Source organism: Melospiza melodia, chromosome 1 (assembly GCF_035770615.1).
Source record: "Melospiza melodia melodia isolate bMelMel2 chromosome 1, bMelMel2.pri, whole genome shotgun sequence".
NCBI classification, from domain to species: domain Eukaryota; kingdom Metazoa; phylum Chordata; class Aves; order Passeriformes; family Passerellidae; genus Melospiza; species Melospiza melodia.
In genome coordinates, this window is record NC_086194.1 from 8,809,981 (window position 1) to 8,829,597 (window position 19,617).

Consider the following 19,617-nt stretch of genomic DNA (forward strand, 5'->3'; position numbering starts at 1 on the left):
AGGAGGAATTTGAGAGCTTCTGAGTCAGGCTCTCTGAAAATGGGGAAAGAAGGTTGTCAGGACCATGCTCTGTCCTGAGATGCAAGATGAGCATGACTACGTGCTGTAAATCAGATGCAAGGTTAAAACCATCTTGTGTGCAAGTGCCCTGTTGAACTGGGTTCTCCCATGCTCCTGTTGCAATGGCCTTATGCATTATCCACTGGTAAACTAATAACTAAATAGCTAAAATATGAATAGCTAAAAATGAGTGGGTCTGCTGGGTGCCTCCCTCAGGGATGTGCAGCATGTGGAAGGGCTGTGTGTGTATTCCCTGGGATTGCTGTAAGAGCAATACTTTGAGAAATAGGCTTTTGTCACCAAAGCTTCTGAGCTGAGGGAATGCATCTAACCTTATTTTGAAAGTAGCTGTGGCAGCTCCTGTGTGCAGTGGTGCTGGAGGTGTGGTTTGGGAGTGAAGGGTCAGGATCCTCAAGGTTTGTGTTCAGCTGATCTTTTGGCAGGCGGCCAGCGCTGTCCTGCTCAACACCAGGGTAGGGCAAAGCAGTTCAACATCCTTGTTCAGCTAAACCTGAAAAGGTTTTTATGGAACAAATAAATGTCACTTTTTTCCATCCCAAACAGCTCCATTTTGCTCCAACTGCTTTTTTTTGCAGATAGCCTGTGAAATTCAAAGGCATTAGTCAGTTCCAAGGTGGCAGGAATATTGTGTGTTGTGACTGCTCACTAAAAGTGTAGAGCTCCTCCTACAAAGTGTGTATGTTATGAGGACTGTCATGCTTGAGTGTAATATAATGTCTTTTCACTAAATGAAATACCCACAGGAGACTGGCTGACTGGAAGCAAGGGGATATAGACCCTTTAATCTCTAGGAATATAATGTATTTACAGTTGATGGCTGTATAATGACATAAGTAGTCACAGTCTTGGTCCCAAATAAGAGGTTTCAGTATCTCACACATCCCCATTCAGGTGTTTCAGGAAGGGCACAGATTTAATAATGGATCTGATCCTTGGTGCTTCTCATTTGCTTATTTGGGCCTTGCCAATCCCAGGTGAATTGTGCTGGTAGAAGGCTGTAAAAGCAGCTCTGTCTTGTGCTGCTTTGATAGTGATTATGCTCCAGGGCCATTGTTGCTGTGTGAGAAATTCTTATCCTAAAATTCCAGTCTTTGTGCAGTACAAATATGATAGGGTGAGACTGTGCATACCCTTGGTGAGGCCAACTGAAGAGATAAAAGATAAGGTACTGCAGCTGAGTTGTTTGGTCCTTTCCTGATGACAATACTTCAGTCTATTAGGGAGCTTTTGGTCTGGCATCTGTTTTGAAAAGCTTGTCTTCAGCAGTGTAAGTTTGAAGTTTCAAGGTGAGCATCACATGTGGACAGAACAGATCCCACCACAGATTTCAGAATCTTTATAGAAAGCAAGGATGTTCACAGATTATTTTTGTTACTTACTTGATTTACTCACATAATAAGGAAATGGTTGAGAATATAATTTATGTGAAGCAAAGCTTACTCTGTATATTAGAGGTTGCCAATTTTGTCAACTTTTGATAGAAAAAAAAATTCTAGTGTGAATTACTCAATTAAACATGTCTTCTGCAGAGTTCTGGTTTTGTATTAACATACTGCTTCCTGCAGTATGCAAAGGCATTAAAAAAAAAGAAAAAAATCCAATACCTTATTGGAAGAAAGAGTACAAAATTTTCTTTCTTAAAATGCTTCAGATGCTAAACTGTGAATAGCCTGAAATGTTGCTCTGCTCTTAATTCTTTTACAAAGATTATTTCTTTAATTTTCTGGGTGTCATAAATTGTCCTTCCTCCCCGCTTTTTTTTTTTTAAGTAAAGCTGCTCCCTCCTGTAGCTTACATTGTGCTGAATTGATGATGAAGAATAGTATGGTTTATGAAGATAAATGTCAGGAATGTCTTCTAAAGTAGACATTCAGATTTTTTTGGATTAATGGGAAAGAAGGTCAATAATTGCATGGATTTCAGAAATAAGCTTGAGAAGAAATGGCATTCCTGTGGTGCTAGTGATTATTAAAACATTGTGAATTCATTTCAAGATACTGTACTAGGGTTTAATGTATCTTCCATTGTGAAGGAATGACTCAGTAAGGGCTGTCAGTTTGTACAGGTGATAGGAGATAATTTATACAGCAATTGTATTTTTGAGAGAAAAAAAGTTATAGCAGACAATTACATAAATTTCTGGATGGTAGCCTTAATTTTAATTCTGCCTTATTAAATAGGGCCCTCCAGACTTCCAGCAGCATACACCTGGACCAGTTCCTACCAACTTCTCCCAAGCCCCAAGGCTGCCAATCCAGGACCAGTGGAGAGGGCCACCCCCACCACCTCCACCACTCCCTCCTCCACCTCCTCAGGACAGAGATCCTTTCTTCTTAGCAGGTGAGCATTTTCAATCCCATTAATAATTGACACCAACCTGTTGTAAAGTGACTGCACTGTCACTGCATATCCCACAACATGAAGTGTTCAGAAGAACATGAAGGCTGGAAGATCCCATTTGATGGAGTCAGGCTGGACCATGCCAGAAATTCTGGTTGTCTAGTATATTTTTACTTCTTTTGATGTGGATTTTTACTTTTTTAATGTCTTCACCTGTAACTGCCGTGAATCCAGATATTTATATAGACACAAAAATAATATCTATGTGATTATTGCAATGAAATTGTTGCACTTTGTTGTAATTTGGATAACAAACACTCTTCATACACTTGGATTTCTTGTAACTCTTTAAACTGCCTGGACTGAGTGTGTAGTGCTTGTTAAGGTTAGATAAAACGATACAGCCTAGCAAACAAAAGAGAGGGTAAGTTATATTTATACCACATATATGTAATGTGTGTGTATGTATATATATGTGTATATATATACACAGAGACGCACAATATTTTTGCACACATATAGTATGTTAAAATGTGCTAAGTACCTGGTCAGCAAATGTCAGTGCTTTATGAGTTCTTCTGTGGTTTAAACTGTATTCACTGGAATATTTCATTGATTTTAATAAAGTAGAATTTCCAAATGATATTGCTGATTCCAGCAGAGTACCAGTTGTGCCGGTCTTTCAAGGATCAATTCCTTTTATACACAAATGACAGGAGCAAGAGAAACATAACCTTGAGGATAGTAGCTCTTATAATTAAAACCTCCCATAGAGTTTTGCATTGTGCAAATTTCAGGTTACTTTCCGAATCATACTAGAGCTTTATGTCTCTGAAATGTGTTGTGTCCCGGGAAGGCTGTAATTGAATCAATTCTCTCATTCCCCGCAGATCCGAGGTTCCCGGGTCACCCCTTGTTTGAGCAGCGCAGTCCCCCGCCGCCACCGCCTCCCCCGCTTCTGAACAGCGCCCATCCCGTTCCTACGCAGAGCCCGATGCCCTTCAGCCCGCCCGGGCCCGCCTTCACGCAGCAGGGCCAGCAGCCGGTGTACCCCCGGGAGCGGCCGGTGCGGCCCGGCATGCAGCCCCAGGGCCCCGTGGGGATCCTGCACTTCAACCAGCCGGGCTCCGCCACGCCGCGGCCCTTCATCCCCCCGCGGCAGCAGTTCCTGCAGGCGCCGGGACAGCCCTTCCTGGCCCCGCACACGCAGCCCAGCATGCAGGTACAGCGCTGGGGGAGTGACGGGGCCGAAGCACTGCGGCTCCGAGGGGGGATGGCCCTGCAGTGCCATCGCTGCTGTGCCGGGAGGGTGATGGATATTCTGGATCTGAGGGATCTTCCCCCGCCGCCGTGTCCGGTCTCGCTCGGTGCTGGCGCGGGGCGGCAGCGCCCTCTGCCGGCCGCGGAGCGGGGCCGTGGGGCTGCGGCCGCCGCTGGAAGCGGGGCGGCGCTTCGGGGATGTGCGGAGGGCCGGGGTAAACCTCGTTAGAAAACGGGGTAGAGGACAGCAACCCTTGAATTCGTGTTTTTCTTTTTACTTCACCTGTTGCCGTACACAGATTTTAAGAGTAGAATGACCTTACACCTCGCTGGTTGGTCTGTTCTTTCCTCTTTCCTAGTGTAACCTGATTCATAGCTGCTTATAGTTCTCTACTTTGGTCAAGGTAGACCAGTCAGGAATGGAGATATATATTCACTTTTACTCATTACAGTGGGTTTTCTGACTGCATCAGAGACCTAGCATTTTGCACTCCTGAAAAAGAGTACTTCAGCTACTGAAGAGAAAGATCTTAGGACTCAGGAGGCTGGAGGTGCTTTTCTGGAGTTTATTATCTTGAAACTAAAATTATTTTTTTTCATGTGAAGGGTCCCATGCATCCTCCATTACAGCCTCAGCCACAACCTCAGCCTCATCAGCAGCATCACCAGCAGCAACAGCAGCACCATCACCAGCAGCAGCAGCATCACCATCTCCAAGGGCCTCCACAGCCCTTGATGCCCATGAACCAGCCACAGTTCAGGCCTCACATGCAAGCCACACAGCAGCAGCCAAATAACAACAGGATGCAGTGTCAGCCACGACAGGGTCCAATGAAGCCAAGGCATGTAAGTACCACCTACAGCAGTGTCCTGCAGGAGTAGCAGGCATGTAAACACAAATTTCAAAACTCACCAGCGTGAGTTTTCTGTTCTATTTATTACCTTCCTGCTCTTTCCCCTTCTTTTATCATTTCTTGCTCATTTTCTGCCCTGATCATTTTATAATCTACATTTTAAAATACCATATGTATCTTTCTTTTCTCCTCTGGTCTTCAGTGCTGTTTTTGATTTGGGTCCAGTAGAGATGATGTTGCAGTAGCCCAAGAACTAGCGATGAAGGGGGGTGTGAAGGAGAGGTTTGCTTTATAAGGGTTTACAACTGCTGGTAGTCTGTGATTGTGTGGGAGCTCACTTCTGTGACACTCTTAAAGGCCTCTCTGTACCACTGCTGATCAGTTTTCTTGTTCAGATAATGCTTCTCTTGTCTTGTGATTTTCCTCCAATGCAGCATATTTTGCTGCTTGGTAGGTTGGGTAGGACGACAGCGTGGAGCAGTGCTCAAGACAATATAACTACAGTTCAGCATAATTGCTTTGATTAGGAAAGGTTATTAAAATATTCTCATTTCTGTATTTTTTCCCTGACATTAAAAATATTGTGCCTTTTCACAAAGCTTATTTTCCCAAACTGAACTAAATCGGGAAAATGTGAAACCAGAATCACTTCAGCTTGTTTTGTGGTGTAAATCAGCACTTGTTTTCCTTTATTCTTTCCAGAGTACCCCATCCCAGAATATTGTCAAGCGTTCCAGCCAGCAGCTGCAGGCGGCGGCTCCCAGGAACAGCAACCTGCGCGAGCTGCCCATCGCCCCGGCCCACGCCCTGGACATGGGCAGCACCCGCCGCAGCTCCGCCCCTGCTGCCCAGGTCAAGCCCATCCCCAGCTCCCTGCCTGCCACCAAGCCTGCCACTGCTGCTGCCAACTCCCAGGGGAGGCCTGAGATGAAAGCTAAACCCATCACCCCAGTGGGCCAGGCAAAGTCGGAAGGAAAATGTGAACCGGAGGTAAGGGATTTTTTGTTTTGCTTAAACAAAAGTGTCGGGGAAGATGAAACAGGAAAGCCTTATCAATATGATTGCCTGGCAAAAGATTTTGAGGATATAGAAACTATAAGATTGACATGAAAGCAAGCTTTGAGATACCTGAGTTACTGAACAACTGGAAAACAATGGTGTGGCTGGCTGAAGGTAATCCCCTTTTGATGAAACAACACCCTCTGCTTGCAGACAGGTCCAAGGGTCAGAGCAGACCCTGCCAGCTTGGCAGGAGTCCAAAAAGTAGTTTTTAGAGTTTAAAATGTAACACAGTATAGTAATGTAATGGTTCTTATAATATTGTACTAAATTAGTGAGAAGTAAAATATTCAACACAGAAGATTTATTATATTGTAAAGAGAACCTCGCTCTCTTACACTCTTATCCTCTTTTACTCCCTCTCTCTCTCTCTCATCCTCTTTGCCGCTCTCTTCTCTCAAGAGCTGTGAGAGAAGAGCTGTTCTGAGCTGTGGCTGGCAGCTCCCAGCAGGGCCCTGCACCCACACCCTTTACAATAAACCCCAAATTCCACAACCTGGCTTCAGAAATCTGGCTTCTCTTGTCTCTGTCCCTCCTGACTGTCCTATCCTCCAATACTCCTACACAAAAGATCAAAAACCAAACAACGAGAAACAAAGTTCCCACCACAAAACTCCCACCTTTAAAAGACTTTTCTAGTCTGGTTTATGAATAGAAAGCACATTTAATGTATTATCCACCAAATATTTTAGGTGCCACTAGAGGCCTCCCTTCTGAATTGCACTTTTTTATTGTAACAGCAGAAATAGTCTCCGTTGACATAGAAGGTCAGGAAGGTTGGCAAGGCTGTGGTGAATTTGTTTTGTGGGAGGAGTTGTCATTTCTGCTTGGAGCAGGTGGAATTTGAGTGAAGGTGATCAGTGATACAAGTCTCTGAAATACTCATTTTGCCCATTTTTATCTTTGGGAATTACATCTTATTTTTAGGTGAATGATCATATTCTTCTGAGTCTGAAAGCCTCTTTGTCATTTTGCATGATGCTGTGTGGCTCAAAGGCAAAAAATGGAGGCTATTTGGAGAGCTGTCTTCCTCATGCTGTTTTCCTTTAGGCTGTTCAGTCTCTACTAGGCCTTGAGCATTCATGCAAGAGATCATAGCTGTGCTGTCCATGGAGCTTCTTGCTCTTGCTCCTGAAAAAGAAAATCTCTTTTTTATGAAACCTTTTCATGTAAGGGAAAAGAGGAGATGCTTTTAAGTTTTCCGTTTTGGAGAAAGTGATGCTGTTTGCTCTACTAGTATTCTGCACAATTGGAAAAATCAGGTGCCAGTGTTTTCAGCTCCACTGGATCGTGTCATGTGAACAGATGACCATTTTCCTGCACACATCCCCTGGAAGCTAGAGAAGAGTCTCCATGAGCTCTGTTGCTTTGAGAGAGTGGGTAGGATTGGACTGATGGTGCTCTTTATATCCTAAGCATGATGGCTAAATGCACCCTGTGTGCTTTGTCAGGCTGTTCTGTGAAGCACTCTAAGTCTTCATAGTTATAGTTAACTATGAATCTTGTCTCAAGGACCAGGTTTTCTTCAACAGCCATTGAAAGCTTTAATTGTGATAATGCTGTCTTCCTTTTAAGCTGCTCATGATTAGCTTTTCATCTTGTTCTTGGATTAGGGATGGTCATAACTAATTTCCATAAATGAGGCACAAAAGAAACCCAAAGCTATCAGTGTTTGACCTCCTGTGCACTTGCTTTTCAATGGAAATGAAAAAAAAAAATCCTTTTTTAGCTTTCAATTTTCACCTTTTTTGGAAAAAATATTTAAGTAATCTCTTTCCCCTTGATTCAGTCTCTTGGAATAATCTCAGTCACAGAAAATGCAAAATGCAGTGCTTCATAGGGAAGCCTTTCAGGCCAGTAGCAAGGTAAGTCTTGAAAAATCAGCTGCAGGCCTCCACATCTAAAACATCCTGAAGTTATTCTGTAGTGTAGTCTTATGAAAATTAAGGCATTCGTTCCAAAGTATCGCTGGCAGTATTTAGAAAAAATATAAGAATTTGAAAAGTTTTTTTTAAATCAAATAGAAAGCTAAACAAACAAACAACCCCAAAGCAGTCATCTGGTTTTCTCCATTTTACATTTTAAACATGCTCTAGTTGGTTATCAAACCAACTAATCTTACCTTTGTGAATTCTTAGTATATTACAAATAAAACTTTCTTTTTATTAATGACAGTTTTGACAGAAATAAAATTCTGATACCTGTTTCATGCAAGTTTTTGCAAAGCAGGATAAAAAACCAAGGTTGTCTTGGAACAAATGAAGTCTCCTAGTGAAGCCCTTGTAGTTATATTTGGCAGGCATTAGGAGAACCTTGTCCTTCCAAAGCACACCTGGAACAGAGCCTGGTGCTGCAAACACTGTAGAAGCTTTGTCCCATTTCTGCTGTGCCACTGCAGTGGTCTTGGTCACTGCTGCTGCTTATTGTCACTTATAGATGGTAATGCTGCACCAAAAATGTTCATTTGCAAGCATTTAATAATTTCCTTCACTGTTTGTGTAATGTAGTTTATTACATATCTCTCCTTAGGCAGATTGTAATGTTTTACAGTCTTTTTTGTGTGTTTTTCTTGTAATTAGGTGACTTCATCCTGTTCTTTTGCTTTTGATGATGATGAGAAAGAGTTAAGTTCTGTCACCTTTTCTAGCTGTATGGCACATAACTGAATTGGGCAGGTTATTTTGCAAGTGTCTTCAACTGGAAAATTAAGACTTTTCTTTGCATCTTTCTTCCTAAAGAGTCGGTGGCTCTATGAGTGGCCTATCATTCAGGAAGCACCAAAAAAAAAATAGCAATATTGGCTGTTAGAGGTTTTGCTCACCCTAAATATAGATATTTGAAAGGTTTGCAATGTGAGGAGATTAAAAACTGTATATTAGTGGAATGCTTGTGTTCCTGTGAGGCTGCAAAATACTGACCTTAAATGCCTGTTTAGAATAGCTTTTACTGCCCAGGATTTCAATTGTATGTCCTGAGTCTGAAACATCACTTTGTCATTGAAATAGGAAAGTCTGGATGCTGTGGGCCTAATTCTGCTCCTGTTGAAGTCAGCTTAGGATTAGAGCAATTTAGGCAGTATTAAGCATTTTTGAGTTTAAAGAAGAGGGAGAATGGAGAAAGGTGATGTGTCTTTAGAAATGGATATTGGAGCTCAGAGCAGGAGGGAAATTAGTAGAGCACTGTGCAGTCATCAGTGTATTGATGTTAGTACTTACACTGGGGATAATATCCTTGATGTACTGAAAAAAAACCTTTGTATTCCATTCTTCCAAATCCAGTGAATTGTGAATTTTGTTGGATTTTACATTGCTGTCTTTTCTAACGAGTCTTGCAATATGGAAAAAAGTTGCTGCACTAAATTACTAGATCAAATCTATCTGAATAGTTTAATATTTTTGGGTATGAATGCCCTGAAAAATTGTAGAATTTCTTCCAGTTTAAATAATTTCCCTTCCAGATTTTTGTAGTGGTGCCTATTGTTTTTTCTAGCTTATGTTTTTAATGTTACAGGTTAAAAAAATAAAGACAAGTCTGCTGAATAGGTTTGTGTTTACGCCACAGATCAAAGCATTTTGAATGTTCTGTTCTTGCACCCATTTTACTGGGACACATAAGTGATCCTGGTTGCATGATTCCTTTTTTGTTCCTTGGGAACCACCCAGAACATTAACAGTGTCTGGTTCTTATGACTCAGCATTTAGTTCTGTTAATTGGCAATTAATCCTGCAGACTTCTGATAAGGTATGGGTTTATTTTTTTTTTAATTCACTACATGAAGAGCAAGTTACTTGGTACTAGGACTTAAATTTCAGTAGAAAGTTTAATCCCTTGATTTAGAGTGTGTCCTTGCTGTTTTTTCCTAAGTCAACAGTGCCATTCTAGGATCCCCAGAAGAAGGATGTGGGACTGTTGCTTCTCTTTCTTGCTGGTGCTCTTCAGCTAGATTCAGGAGAGCAGCCTGTAATGTTTTCTTTTGGTGCTTCCTATCAAAACTGCCTTGGATCTTAAGGGAGAAGAAAAACCTGCAGTTAAGGCTGAGTCTTCCTTCAAACCTCAGGGAAATGCATTGTGCTAAAGCTGTTCAAAGATGGATGAGAATTTCCACTTTAAAAAGAGAAGAAAAAAAAGAAAACAAACTTAAAACCTGGCAGAAAAAAGCCACCCCCACAAACCAAGTGCCATCTACATTTACAGTGTACCATTTCTTCATGGTGGGGCGTTTTCTACCCAGATCACATGGAGCTTAATAATTTGTCTAGGGAAAAGACTGCTCCATGTTTTTCTGCTTTTTTACCTATAGATAATGTTGCTTCCAAACCCAGAATGTGAAAATTACAGTGGTTTGAACTTTAAAGGATGTGTACTTTCTCCCAATTGATTCTGTAGGCAGAATGCTTGCTTTCCTGGCTTTTTTCTTTTTTTCCTTGGCAGTGCTGTTGCTTTTTGGAAAAATCTGTACTGGGCTTACTGAACTAATGGGATGGAAGTCATTAGCAATGGGCATTGTGTCCTGTGTTCATCTTGACCCTGTCTTGCCTGTTCCATATGCTGAATGTCCTTATTACCTACTCTAGGTCATTTATGTGCACTATACATCACATATATACCCCCACTCTCTAGGGTGGAGGATACAAGGTGCTCTTAGAGCTGAGGAGAAGGGGATTTAACTGCCCCTCTTTTCATCCTGGTAAGGAGTTTGCTGTCCTTCTCACTCTGTACTGTTGGGCCATTGTACAACTAAATTGAGTTAAAGCTGGCTTCTAATGGAGATATTTTGTTAATCATCACAGGGTCTTTATATTATCTTCCTCCAGCTGTGGGGGTATTTTGTTTAGAATTTAACAGTAACAGTAGTACCTTGCTTTTGAAGGATTTAGGTCTACCTGTAGCCTGTTAACTGACTGATCTGCAGTTGTCATATAACCTCAGGGCTCTTGATGATTGATTTTAACTTTTAAGAAGGGATTGACTTCCTAGGATCATTACTAATTTCCTTAGTCAAGTTCTAGAGAGGAAGGTTTCAGATTATATTTGAAATCAAATTGCCTGAATATTCTACTAAGCATTCTTTGAACTGCATGTGTGTTGGTAATAGAGTTTATGTCTAGTTTATGTCAGTCATCTTTCTGTGTTTAATTCTGGCATAGTTGGAATCAGTGTATCTGTCCAAGGGCTGTGGCAGGGATGTATTAGTCAGAGTCCCTTGGGATGTTCATTCCTTGTGTGCTGGCAGGGCTCATTTCAGTGTGTTGCAAAGCACACATCTCTGTGCCATGTGCAACCTTTGAGTTGGTGTTCTGAGCCTGCCACACCATGATCTCTGTCTCCCAAGGCCTTCAGACCTTGTTAGGTGATAAAATGAGCAGGCAAATCCCTCATAATAAAGGGCACTGATAGAAGTGGTCTCCTGAAGACTCACGCTGCAATGTTCCAGTTGAACATAAGGGGAAAAAAAATTACAGGACTGCCTCCAAAAGTAAACTTGGTATTGGCTCATGGCATCCATCAGGCTTGTTTAGATAAATTATTATAATCTAAACCAAAGCAGGTGAATAAACTAATTCATTAAGTGAAACAAGTTTTTCCTCTGAACAACTGTAGTAATTGTGATATATAGTGTCTCTGAAAATGACTGAAATTTTTATTAATTGCATCAGGATCTGCATAACAGCACATCCTCCTCCTAGCTGGAGCTTACATGTTTCCTCATCCTTTGCAAAGTATTCTTAAGTGTCTTCATCTTTCCCTGTATTTCAAAAGGATCAATTCTATTTTTTTGGGGGTAAATTTAAGGATAAATTCTAATTCTATTTTTTGCTACAATTCACCATCTCCAGTAGTCAATACAAGAAGAAATATCTGTGTTTCCTCCTCTAGAAGTATGTTTCTGTACCACCTATCAACACAGAGCTTTAATTTATTTGTCACAGTGGTTATTAGTCACCACCATCATGTTCTACAAAGTATAGATAAAGATATGAACTTTTGGGGGCATGTAGCATTCTCATGCAAAGAACTGTGTTAGATCTCATCCCTGAACTACAATTCCATACTTAAAAAATAAATACAAATTTTAAAAATGCAATTTGGTTAGTCTTATTTAGTCACTGTTTTGGCTTCTAATTAGACTACTGATTAGATGCTTGCAATTGGACTTCTAATTTGAGACAGTGAGCTGGTTTTACTGACTGTGAGAATAATCCCTGTCAATACCTGCTCAGGGAAGAAGCAGCTACAGCTGAAGGAAACAAACATTCAGGATTTGTGCATCTGGGTGCTGTGAGTGCAAAGCTGACTCTGCTGGGCTCTCACATCCATGAACCAACATTATGGCTGAATCTGTTCTGCTGGGCTTTTTCTTGGATTGGGAAGGATTCTAGGGTGCACTAAGATTAAAAGCTCTTAAAGCCCAAACCTTCAAGTCATACATTTGGGTTACATCTGTTCAAAAAATGGCAGTTGTGTCAAAAACAGTTTGCACCCAGTTGCTGCAAGATACATAAAGGTTTGTCACAGATTCCCAGTTCTTGAGAAATATTTTAGCACTCTTTATGCATTAATTTACCAGCATGCAAAGTATCATTACTTCAAGAGGCTGTTTTTAGGAGTGGTTGATACATTCTAGGTAGAATGTTGGGCTCATTACCATTTGTAAGCATTCTCTATAAATCTAACTTAATATTTCAAATGGTTAAAAAGAGAGAAATAATAAAATAAAACAGTATTCTTCCTAATTTTGAAAAATATGTGGTTTTATTGCAAGAGCCATTTGATTTCTTTTCCAGGGTGATGAGAATCTGAATTTCCCTGCCTCTTGCCCATTTTATACAGCTTTTCATAAGAACCCCTTCTGCCAGAGTGGAAGAATCTTTAGGAAGGTTATTTGATGGTGTGTAGCACTTTCAGAGAGGCCCAGGGCTGGAATATTAAAGGCATTCTCTATATACCATTAATATTCCAACACTGCATTTGGCAACATTTTGATTCTGAAGAGAGTGCATGAGTTCAAGGTCAGAGAGATTGACTTGTGCTGTTCATTATAACCAATTATTGTGTGACAAATGAGTTTGAGATCAGGCTTAAAATTCTGTGAGAAAAATCAATAGTTCTAATCAGGGCCTTTCAGGTCATTTACCACCCTACCTTTTGTTACTTTGTCAGAAAAGAGCAAGATAAAACCTGTGTGACAGTGGGTTGCCTCTGTATTGTTACCTTCTATTTGAAGCATATTTTGATATCTTGAATTATATTAATAGTTTAATTGGTTTTGGAAACTTTTAAATTAATTCCAATTTGTCAAACTTTTTTTATTATTATTTTTTTTAGTATTCTGATCAGATTTCTCAAGTGGTACTAAAGCTTTTCTGTCTAGGAAGTAGTATATCTAAGTCCTAAACCAGATTTGAGCTGTTTGTCTGTAATGAATAGTAAATAAACCCTAGCAGCAAATACCAAAGCAAGGCTATTAGTGGAGTGTATCAGGGAAAATGTAAAAAGCTCTACATCTGAACTAATTTCATGTTGTTTTGGCCAAGCTGGGCATCTGTTTAGAATTCCATAAATTCATTTGTTTTTCCCTTGTAGTACCCAGACGAGGATGAGGAAACTCGGTTGTACCGTTTGAAGATAGAGGAGCAGAAGCGCCTGCGAGAGGAGATCCTGAAGCAGAAGGAGCTGCGACGGCAGCAGCAGGCTGGGGCCAGGAAGAGAGAGCTGCTGGAGAGACTTGCCCAGCAGCAGCAGCAGCAGCAGCAGCCTTGCTCCCAGCAGCCCTACCAGCAGCACGAGGAGGACTCCTCCGAGTTCCCCACCAACGGCAGCCCCTACATCCCCCACTCCGGCCTGCAGACCCGGCACAACGTGAAGAGCAGACTCCTGGTTAGAAAACAAGACGCAGCAGTGGCCAACATCCACCCCAAACCCACAGACTTCCCCCAGGGCGCAGGGGACGGCCCCTACCAAGGACAGCAGCTGAAGCCAGTGAAGCAGCTGAGGCAAACCAGAACGATCCCTGCCAGTCAGCCTCAGGCAGCCCCCAAGGTGTTACCGAGCAAGGCGGCCACGGCGGCGGCGCTGCCCACGGCGCGCGCGGCCGCGGCGCCCGGCCGGCCCCAGGAGCAGAAGCCGGGCGTGAAAAGGACAGTGATGCAGCGGACAAACAGTGCTAGTGATGGGCCCCATGGAGGCAGCAAAGTCAGGGTGATTAAGTTGTCAGGAGGGGTAAGTGTACAAGGCTCATCTCATCTCTGTGTCTCCTCGTGGTTTGTTTCTGTGTGGTTGACTCTGTGGAATCCCGAAATAAATGATGGGCCTGAGATGGTGAGGGAGGTGACAGGTTTAGCATATCTAATAGTCTATATATTATATTGGCAGAACTGTAATTTATTAGCAATTATTCAACAATTAGTGTTTCCTGTAATACTTTACTGCCAGGCAGTTACCAATGACATCATCGTGAAATACTCCTTTCTTTTAAGTTGTAAATTGGAGTCTGAAATCTCAAAGACTGCTCAGTTGAGCTCCTTTTGCTTAAGGTTGATAGGTCTGATAATTGCTCAGAGAAAAGAATGTAGGTGACTTAATTATTAATTATTTAACTAAGGTTTGGTTAAAAAGGACCTGCTTATTTGGAGAACCTGCTTATTTGGTAAGTGAGGCCACCTAATTTAGTTGTGTGCAGTTGTTGGTCTTAGTATGGTTTCTACTCAGTGGAAGATGGTTTTTATTTTCTTAGGAAGCATGTTATGAAACTGATCTAAGCAGTGTGTTGGAGGGGGGTGTTTTCTGTTACAGGCTGGGTTTAAAACGTTGCCATTTCATTTCTGCATCTAAATGAGATTTCCTTATCTCTTGATGAGGGGTCTTTTATCTGCAGTGTGTCCCTTGAGCACTGGTGTGGAGGACTCACAATGATGGTCTTAAGGACAGTGTGCCTGTTTAAAATACAAGGTTTTGGTGAGAAAGTCTCTTGATCAAATTTCTTCTGTCTTAATGAAAAGACAAGTTAATTTGTTAGGGCTCTAAAGAAACTAAGATGAGGGGACATGGAGATCATGTTGTCAGTGTTTGAAGACTGTCCTTGGGTTTATGCTGAGGAGGAAGGAATGATTTGATGTAGGAGCACATTGGAGGTGTTTTTCTGCAAGAATGCTTTTACATGATTTGGAGAATTTTATAGGGAAAACAAAACAGTTGTAACAGGGACTGAACAAGGCCTTGGAGGTTAGGCTTTACTCTGTAGAAATGGAGAGGAAGTTGAAAAACCAGTCTTAACTACTTTTTATGAATGTTTTTCTACAGTTCATAAAGCTTAATTGCACTCAGAGTTGTGAATTGCATAATGACTGTATGGTCTTTTCAAATATTAACATACAGGGCATTATTGACTACATGGACATCGTGCAGGTCAGGTTGTTGTCAGTTCTAATTCCTCAGATGTGGTAACTTAAGTACAGAAGAATAAAGTACAGGAAACTGAAAGAAATTAATTCTGCTAAGCTAAAAATATTTATAATATAAGTATGTCTGCAGGAATCCCAGTGGCCTGCAAGAGGTATGACAGGTTTGTGATTCATGCATAATTGAATAAAGCAGTCATGCACAACTTCTTTTATTATGTGATGAAACAAAACAATGCCAGTCACAACTGTATAGAGCTCCTTGTAACAAATAGTTATCAGTGCCCACAGCAGCATCCACAATGAAATTGGTTTTATCACGTGCTCCATTTCAGAAGACCATTAATGATTTGTTTCAGATAAGTGTCATGGTAAGCAAGAGCAATTAGCTTGATTAAATGCATGTGTAACTCCTCTTTAATTGTGTAGAGAAGCAGATTTACTCTGTCTTCCTTAACTTTCAGATACTGAGGTTTCAGCAAGGTGGAGCAGGTTCTTTACATGTAGCGTTTGTCACTCTTTTCATGTTGCCATGGACTTCTTAAGTTTCCTTCCAGCTATGGGAGACTGAAAGCAAGCATTGCAATTAGCTGTTAACACTGATCAATATAATTGATTAATTTTTAATCAGTTAGTGACAAACTGAATCTGTGACTTTATCTCTTTGACCACACAAGGAAAAAAATATGAATTGAGCAGCAGGGCAGACAGTCATCTAGTCCATTTCTGACAGGATTTAAAGGAAGAATTAAAAGGTGCTTGGGCTCCAAATACTACCACAGTTGGAGATTGTTCTTAGTTTTCACTGCTTTAGTCCTGCCACATGCTTAATTTATTTTCACAACTTTTGCCTGAGCACTAAATATAAAGCAAAAGCCAAATCTCATTTTCCCTGGCCATTCTCCTTAGCATATGATAGTGCTTCCTCTTGCTCCTTGCCTTTGGCCAAAGGGTTGCTGGTATCTCTTACCTGTATGCTCTGGCTCTGTCCTGCAGTTAGCATCCCTGGCCTTGCTCTCTCTGTAATTCCTTGTACTCTTCTCCTTCCCTGGGCTCTTTTGTGCAGGGCTGTTTTGAATACATTTGTACAAGTGAGATGGCTCATGATCAGACAGAATGCAGGTTCCCTTTTGGAGCTTCTGGGTTCAAGTCTGTCCTGTTTGACAGCCCCACAGGGGAGCTCCAGCTGAAGGAGCTGCTCCAGCCCAGAGCTGTTCTAACTCACTATCTCTAGCCCAAGCTGGCCTAAACCAAAACCTGGTTACAAGGACTGTTATTAATTCAGTAGGATCATCTGTAGAACCAGGATTCAGTGCTTTGGTGCTGCTGCTGTTTTTTGTGTAATATTTAAGCAGTGTGGTGTGTTGGTGAGAACTGTGGAGTACAAACACTGTCACAAGAGAATGGCTTCCTTTCCTGAGGGCAGTGTCCTTACCAGGCTGAGCTTTTGTCTGTGTTGCTGGGCACAGCAGTGCTACTGAAGATCTCTGACCTGTAGGTAGAAATATCCCTTGGGTCCTTAAAAAACAAAATGATCTTTCATCTGTTTCCGCAATATTCTTTTGTGAGAAGATTTTACTTTTGGAATTTTAAGAATTACCATGTAAATTCCAAGAATATTTTAACTTGTTCAGCTTTCCTGACACATAAGATGCCTTAATTTACAATTTCTGTTCTCCAGGAAAATGAAAGTAGAAAATGATTCAGCATTTTCAGTATGTCAGACTAAGTCTGTGTATCAAGGTGACATGTTAGGTACTGTCAGTAATGATTTTGTCTGTTGACGCTTTTTTATTTTTTAAATAAATCCCACCCTTCACCTTCTCCCCAACACTTTGCCCATCCCTTTCTAATATACATATAATTTATATGGGAATGGCAGTAAAGTGAATAGTTTTCCATTTAAATTACTTCTTTAAATGTTACATTCCTGGAAAAAATAGGCAATGTTTTTTTGGGTTTTTTTTTGGGGTTTTTTTGTTTTTTTTTTTTTTTTTTTTTGTTTTGTTTTTTTTTTTTTTTTTTTTTTTTGTGGTTGTTGTTGCTGGATTTTTTTTTTTTGGGGGGGGCGGGGAAGGGGAGTGGGTTTTGGGAATTTTTGAGGGGGTTTTTTGTTGTTGCTGCTTTGTTTTATTCTTGGTTTTATTTTTTCCAAGGAGGCCCAGATACTTTTCAGTGAATGCAGTGTGCTTTGTTTTTGTGGCATTTCCTCAGAGCTGTCCTTTTCAGATACAAGAGCTCAGTGTATTCCCTGAGCATTCATACTTGTAAATTTTACTAATAAAGCATCTGAGACTTGCTGGGCTTGCTGAGGAGCCTGAAGTCAATGCTAAAGTTACTTGTAAGTATAAACTCAATGAGAGTGTAGGAAAGAAACACCCTAATAAATCGCTTGAAAATGTGATCATAAAATTATAGAAAATAAGGGTGAAAAGACTGTTGAAGTAATTTATCTTGAAAGGAGGGGATGAACTCTGAAGTATTCCTGACAGATTTTGTCCAATGTTTTTCTGAGATCTCATTATTGCAGATTTTCCAGGTCATCTATTCCAGTATCAAATGTGTATATTTAGGGTAATTTTCTTAGTGACCAAATAATATTTTCTTGCTATAGTTTTGAATTTCTGACTATGTGTATTATACTTGAAGAGGGGGAAGAATTTCACTCTTGTTTTAAGCATATCTTAACTGTTTCTGAGCTCTAATATCTTTCATTCTCTCTTGATGAGTCATGTTTTTTAACACCTTGACTGTTTGTGATGCTCTTTGGGCTCTCTGTCATCAATCTGTCTGTTAAGAGTTCTAGTACTACATGTAATTGAATTCCTTCAGTCAATATATTCAGAGTTTTTTCAGTCCTGGAAGAACAGGTTTGTACCATCTATAACATTAGATATCTAAAGATATATGAAACACATGCTGAACATGTTGTCTATTTAGTTGAAGGTTCTGTGGTAAATTACAATATCATAAAATCTCTGTGTTATTGTCATCTTATGTTGTTGGATGATTTTTCTCTTAGCCAGAAAATGTCCTGCCATGCTCAGAGAGCTGTGTGTCTGTCCCAAAGGCCTGAAAATGCTGGTTCTTATGCTGCACCAAGAACACACCAATCTCTGTCTCTGTGGAAGGCTGCACAATGAGGGTTTTTTCATAAATACATAGATAAAAATACAGTAAAATCTTGGTGTTCCCTGTTGCATTACAAGCAGTATCTTGTAAGTGATCCTAATTCCTGAAAACCTGAAATGCTTCGTATGAAAAGCTTGAAAAAAGAGCTGGCAAAATTCTTCTGTTTGAAAAGCCTGTCACAAAAAAATGTCCTTGGATTGCAAAAACAAGATGGAAATGGAAGATAGACAACTTCGGTCGAATTTCAAGCAACTGGGAAGTGTGAGATGAATATGGAGTTCTAAATATGGAAAAAAATACAGATTGATATGATTGTTGTTTGATAATGTAACCTTATCAACCAACTTTGCTTAATGTTTGTACTTGTTTCTACTTGCATGTATGTGTTCAAGTTTAATTAAAAATATTTGACTTGAAAGCTCTTTAGCGCCTTTCATCTAAATATGTCAGGAATTGCAAACACAGGAATTGTGGCATTTGTGTGGGAAGTTCATGAAGCCCTTTCCCCAACCCTTGACAAAGGAACTCTTCCCCTGTACGGTCCTATAACTTTTCAAGAAACAGGAGAATGACTTTAGTGTTCATTTGTATCCCAGAGTTTGAAGGAGGCATGGATAGTGCCTGCCTAGGAGTGGGCTGGGGGAGCTGCAGGAGCCACATCTGAGTGCCCAGGTTCTGTGGCCAAATGAGCTCTGAAGAAGGACTCTGCCTGCCACAACCTGCAAGATTTCACTCTGGAAATGTTTCACAAGTGGACATTAATTTCTTGGTTGTATGAAACTGTTGAAAGGTGTCCAGAGGAGGCCCCAAAGTTGGTAAAGGGACTGGAGCACCTCCCCTCTGAAGACAGGCTGAGAAAGTTGGGGCTGTTCTGCCTGGAGAAAAGAGGGCTCCAAGGAGACCTTACAGAACCTTCCTAAAGGGGCTGCAAGAGAGCTGAAGAGGGACTTGTTACAAGGGCAATGACTTCACACTGAAGAAGGGTTGATTTATATTGGATATTAGGAAGAAATTTTTTCCTGTGAGCGTGGTGAGGAACTGGAACAGGGTGCCCAGAGAAGCTGTGGATGCCCCATCCTAGAAGTGTTGAAGGCCAGATTGGACAGGGTTTTGAGCAGCCTGGTCTAGTGGAAGGTGTCCCTGCCCATGGCAGGAACATTTGAAAATGAGTAAAAAGCTGTGTCCTCCCAGACCTCCAGTGAGGATGGCCCCTATAGAGACAGAGTCTCTGATTTCATGCACTGGGGTCAGGAGGTGTGCTCTGCTCTTTAGGGCATATTTGATTACTGGGAAAAGGAAATAAAGGGACATATGTCCCTAAGGGCACACTTAGAAAGTAAGAATTAAGGTGACAGCCAAACCAGACACAGATAATACATTTTATGGGCTTCTCATAAAATGTGTGCAAGGGGGAAGAGGTACTTACCTAAATTGAATCTGACTTTGCTATGGATAACATGGATCTAAAGTGCAGTAAAGTATTTTCTATTGTA

General features: G+C 41.0%; 1 protein-coding gene across 5 annotated transcripts in view; it reads left to right on the forward strand.

Moving 5' to 3' along the window:
• The window catches only part of RBM33 (RNA binding motif protein 33), a 101,956-nt gene that overhangs the window by 55,860 nt on the left and 26,479 nt on the right, over positions 1–19,617 (forward strand). For 4 of the 5 annotated variants that reach the window (XM_063182080.1, XM_063182144.1, XM_063182195.1 and 1 more), the window contains exons 11-15: positions 2,262–2,421; positions 3,312–3,643; positions 4,288–4,527; positions 5,238–5,525; positions 13,179–13,814. In XM_063182080.1, coding sequence (XP_063038150.1) covers positions 2,262–2,421; positions 3,312–3,643; positions 4,288–4,527; positions 5,238–5,525; positions 13,179–13,814 — 1,656 coding nt within the window. Of the gene's footprint in view, positions 1–2,261; positions 2,422–3,311; positions 3,644–4,287; positions 4,528–5,237; positions 5,526–13,178; positions 13,815–18,014; positions 18,543–19,617 lie in introns of those variants that run through there. The other variant, XM_063182314.1, reaches the window with a different exon arrangement.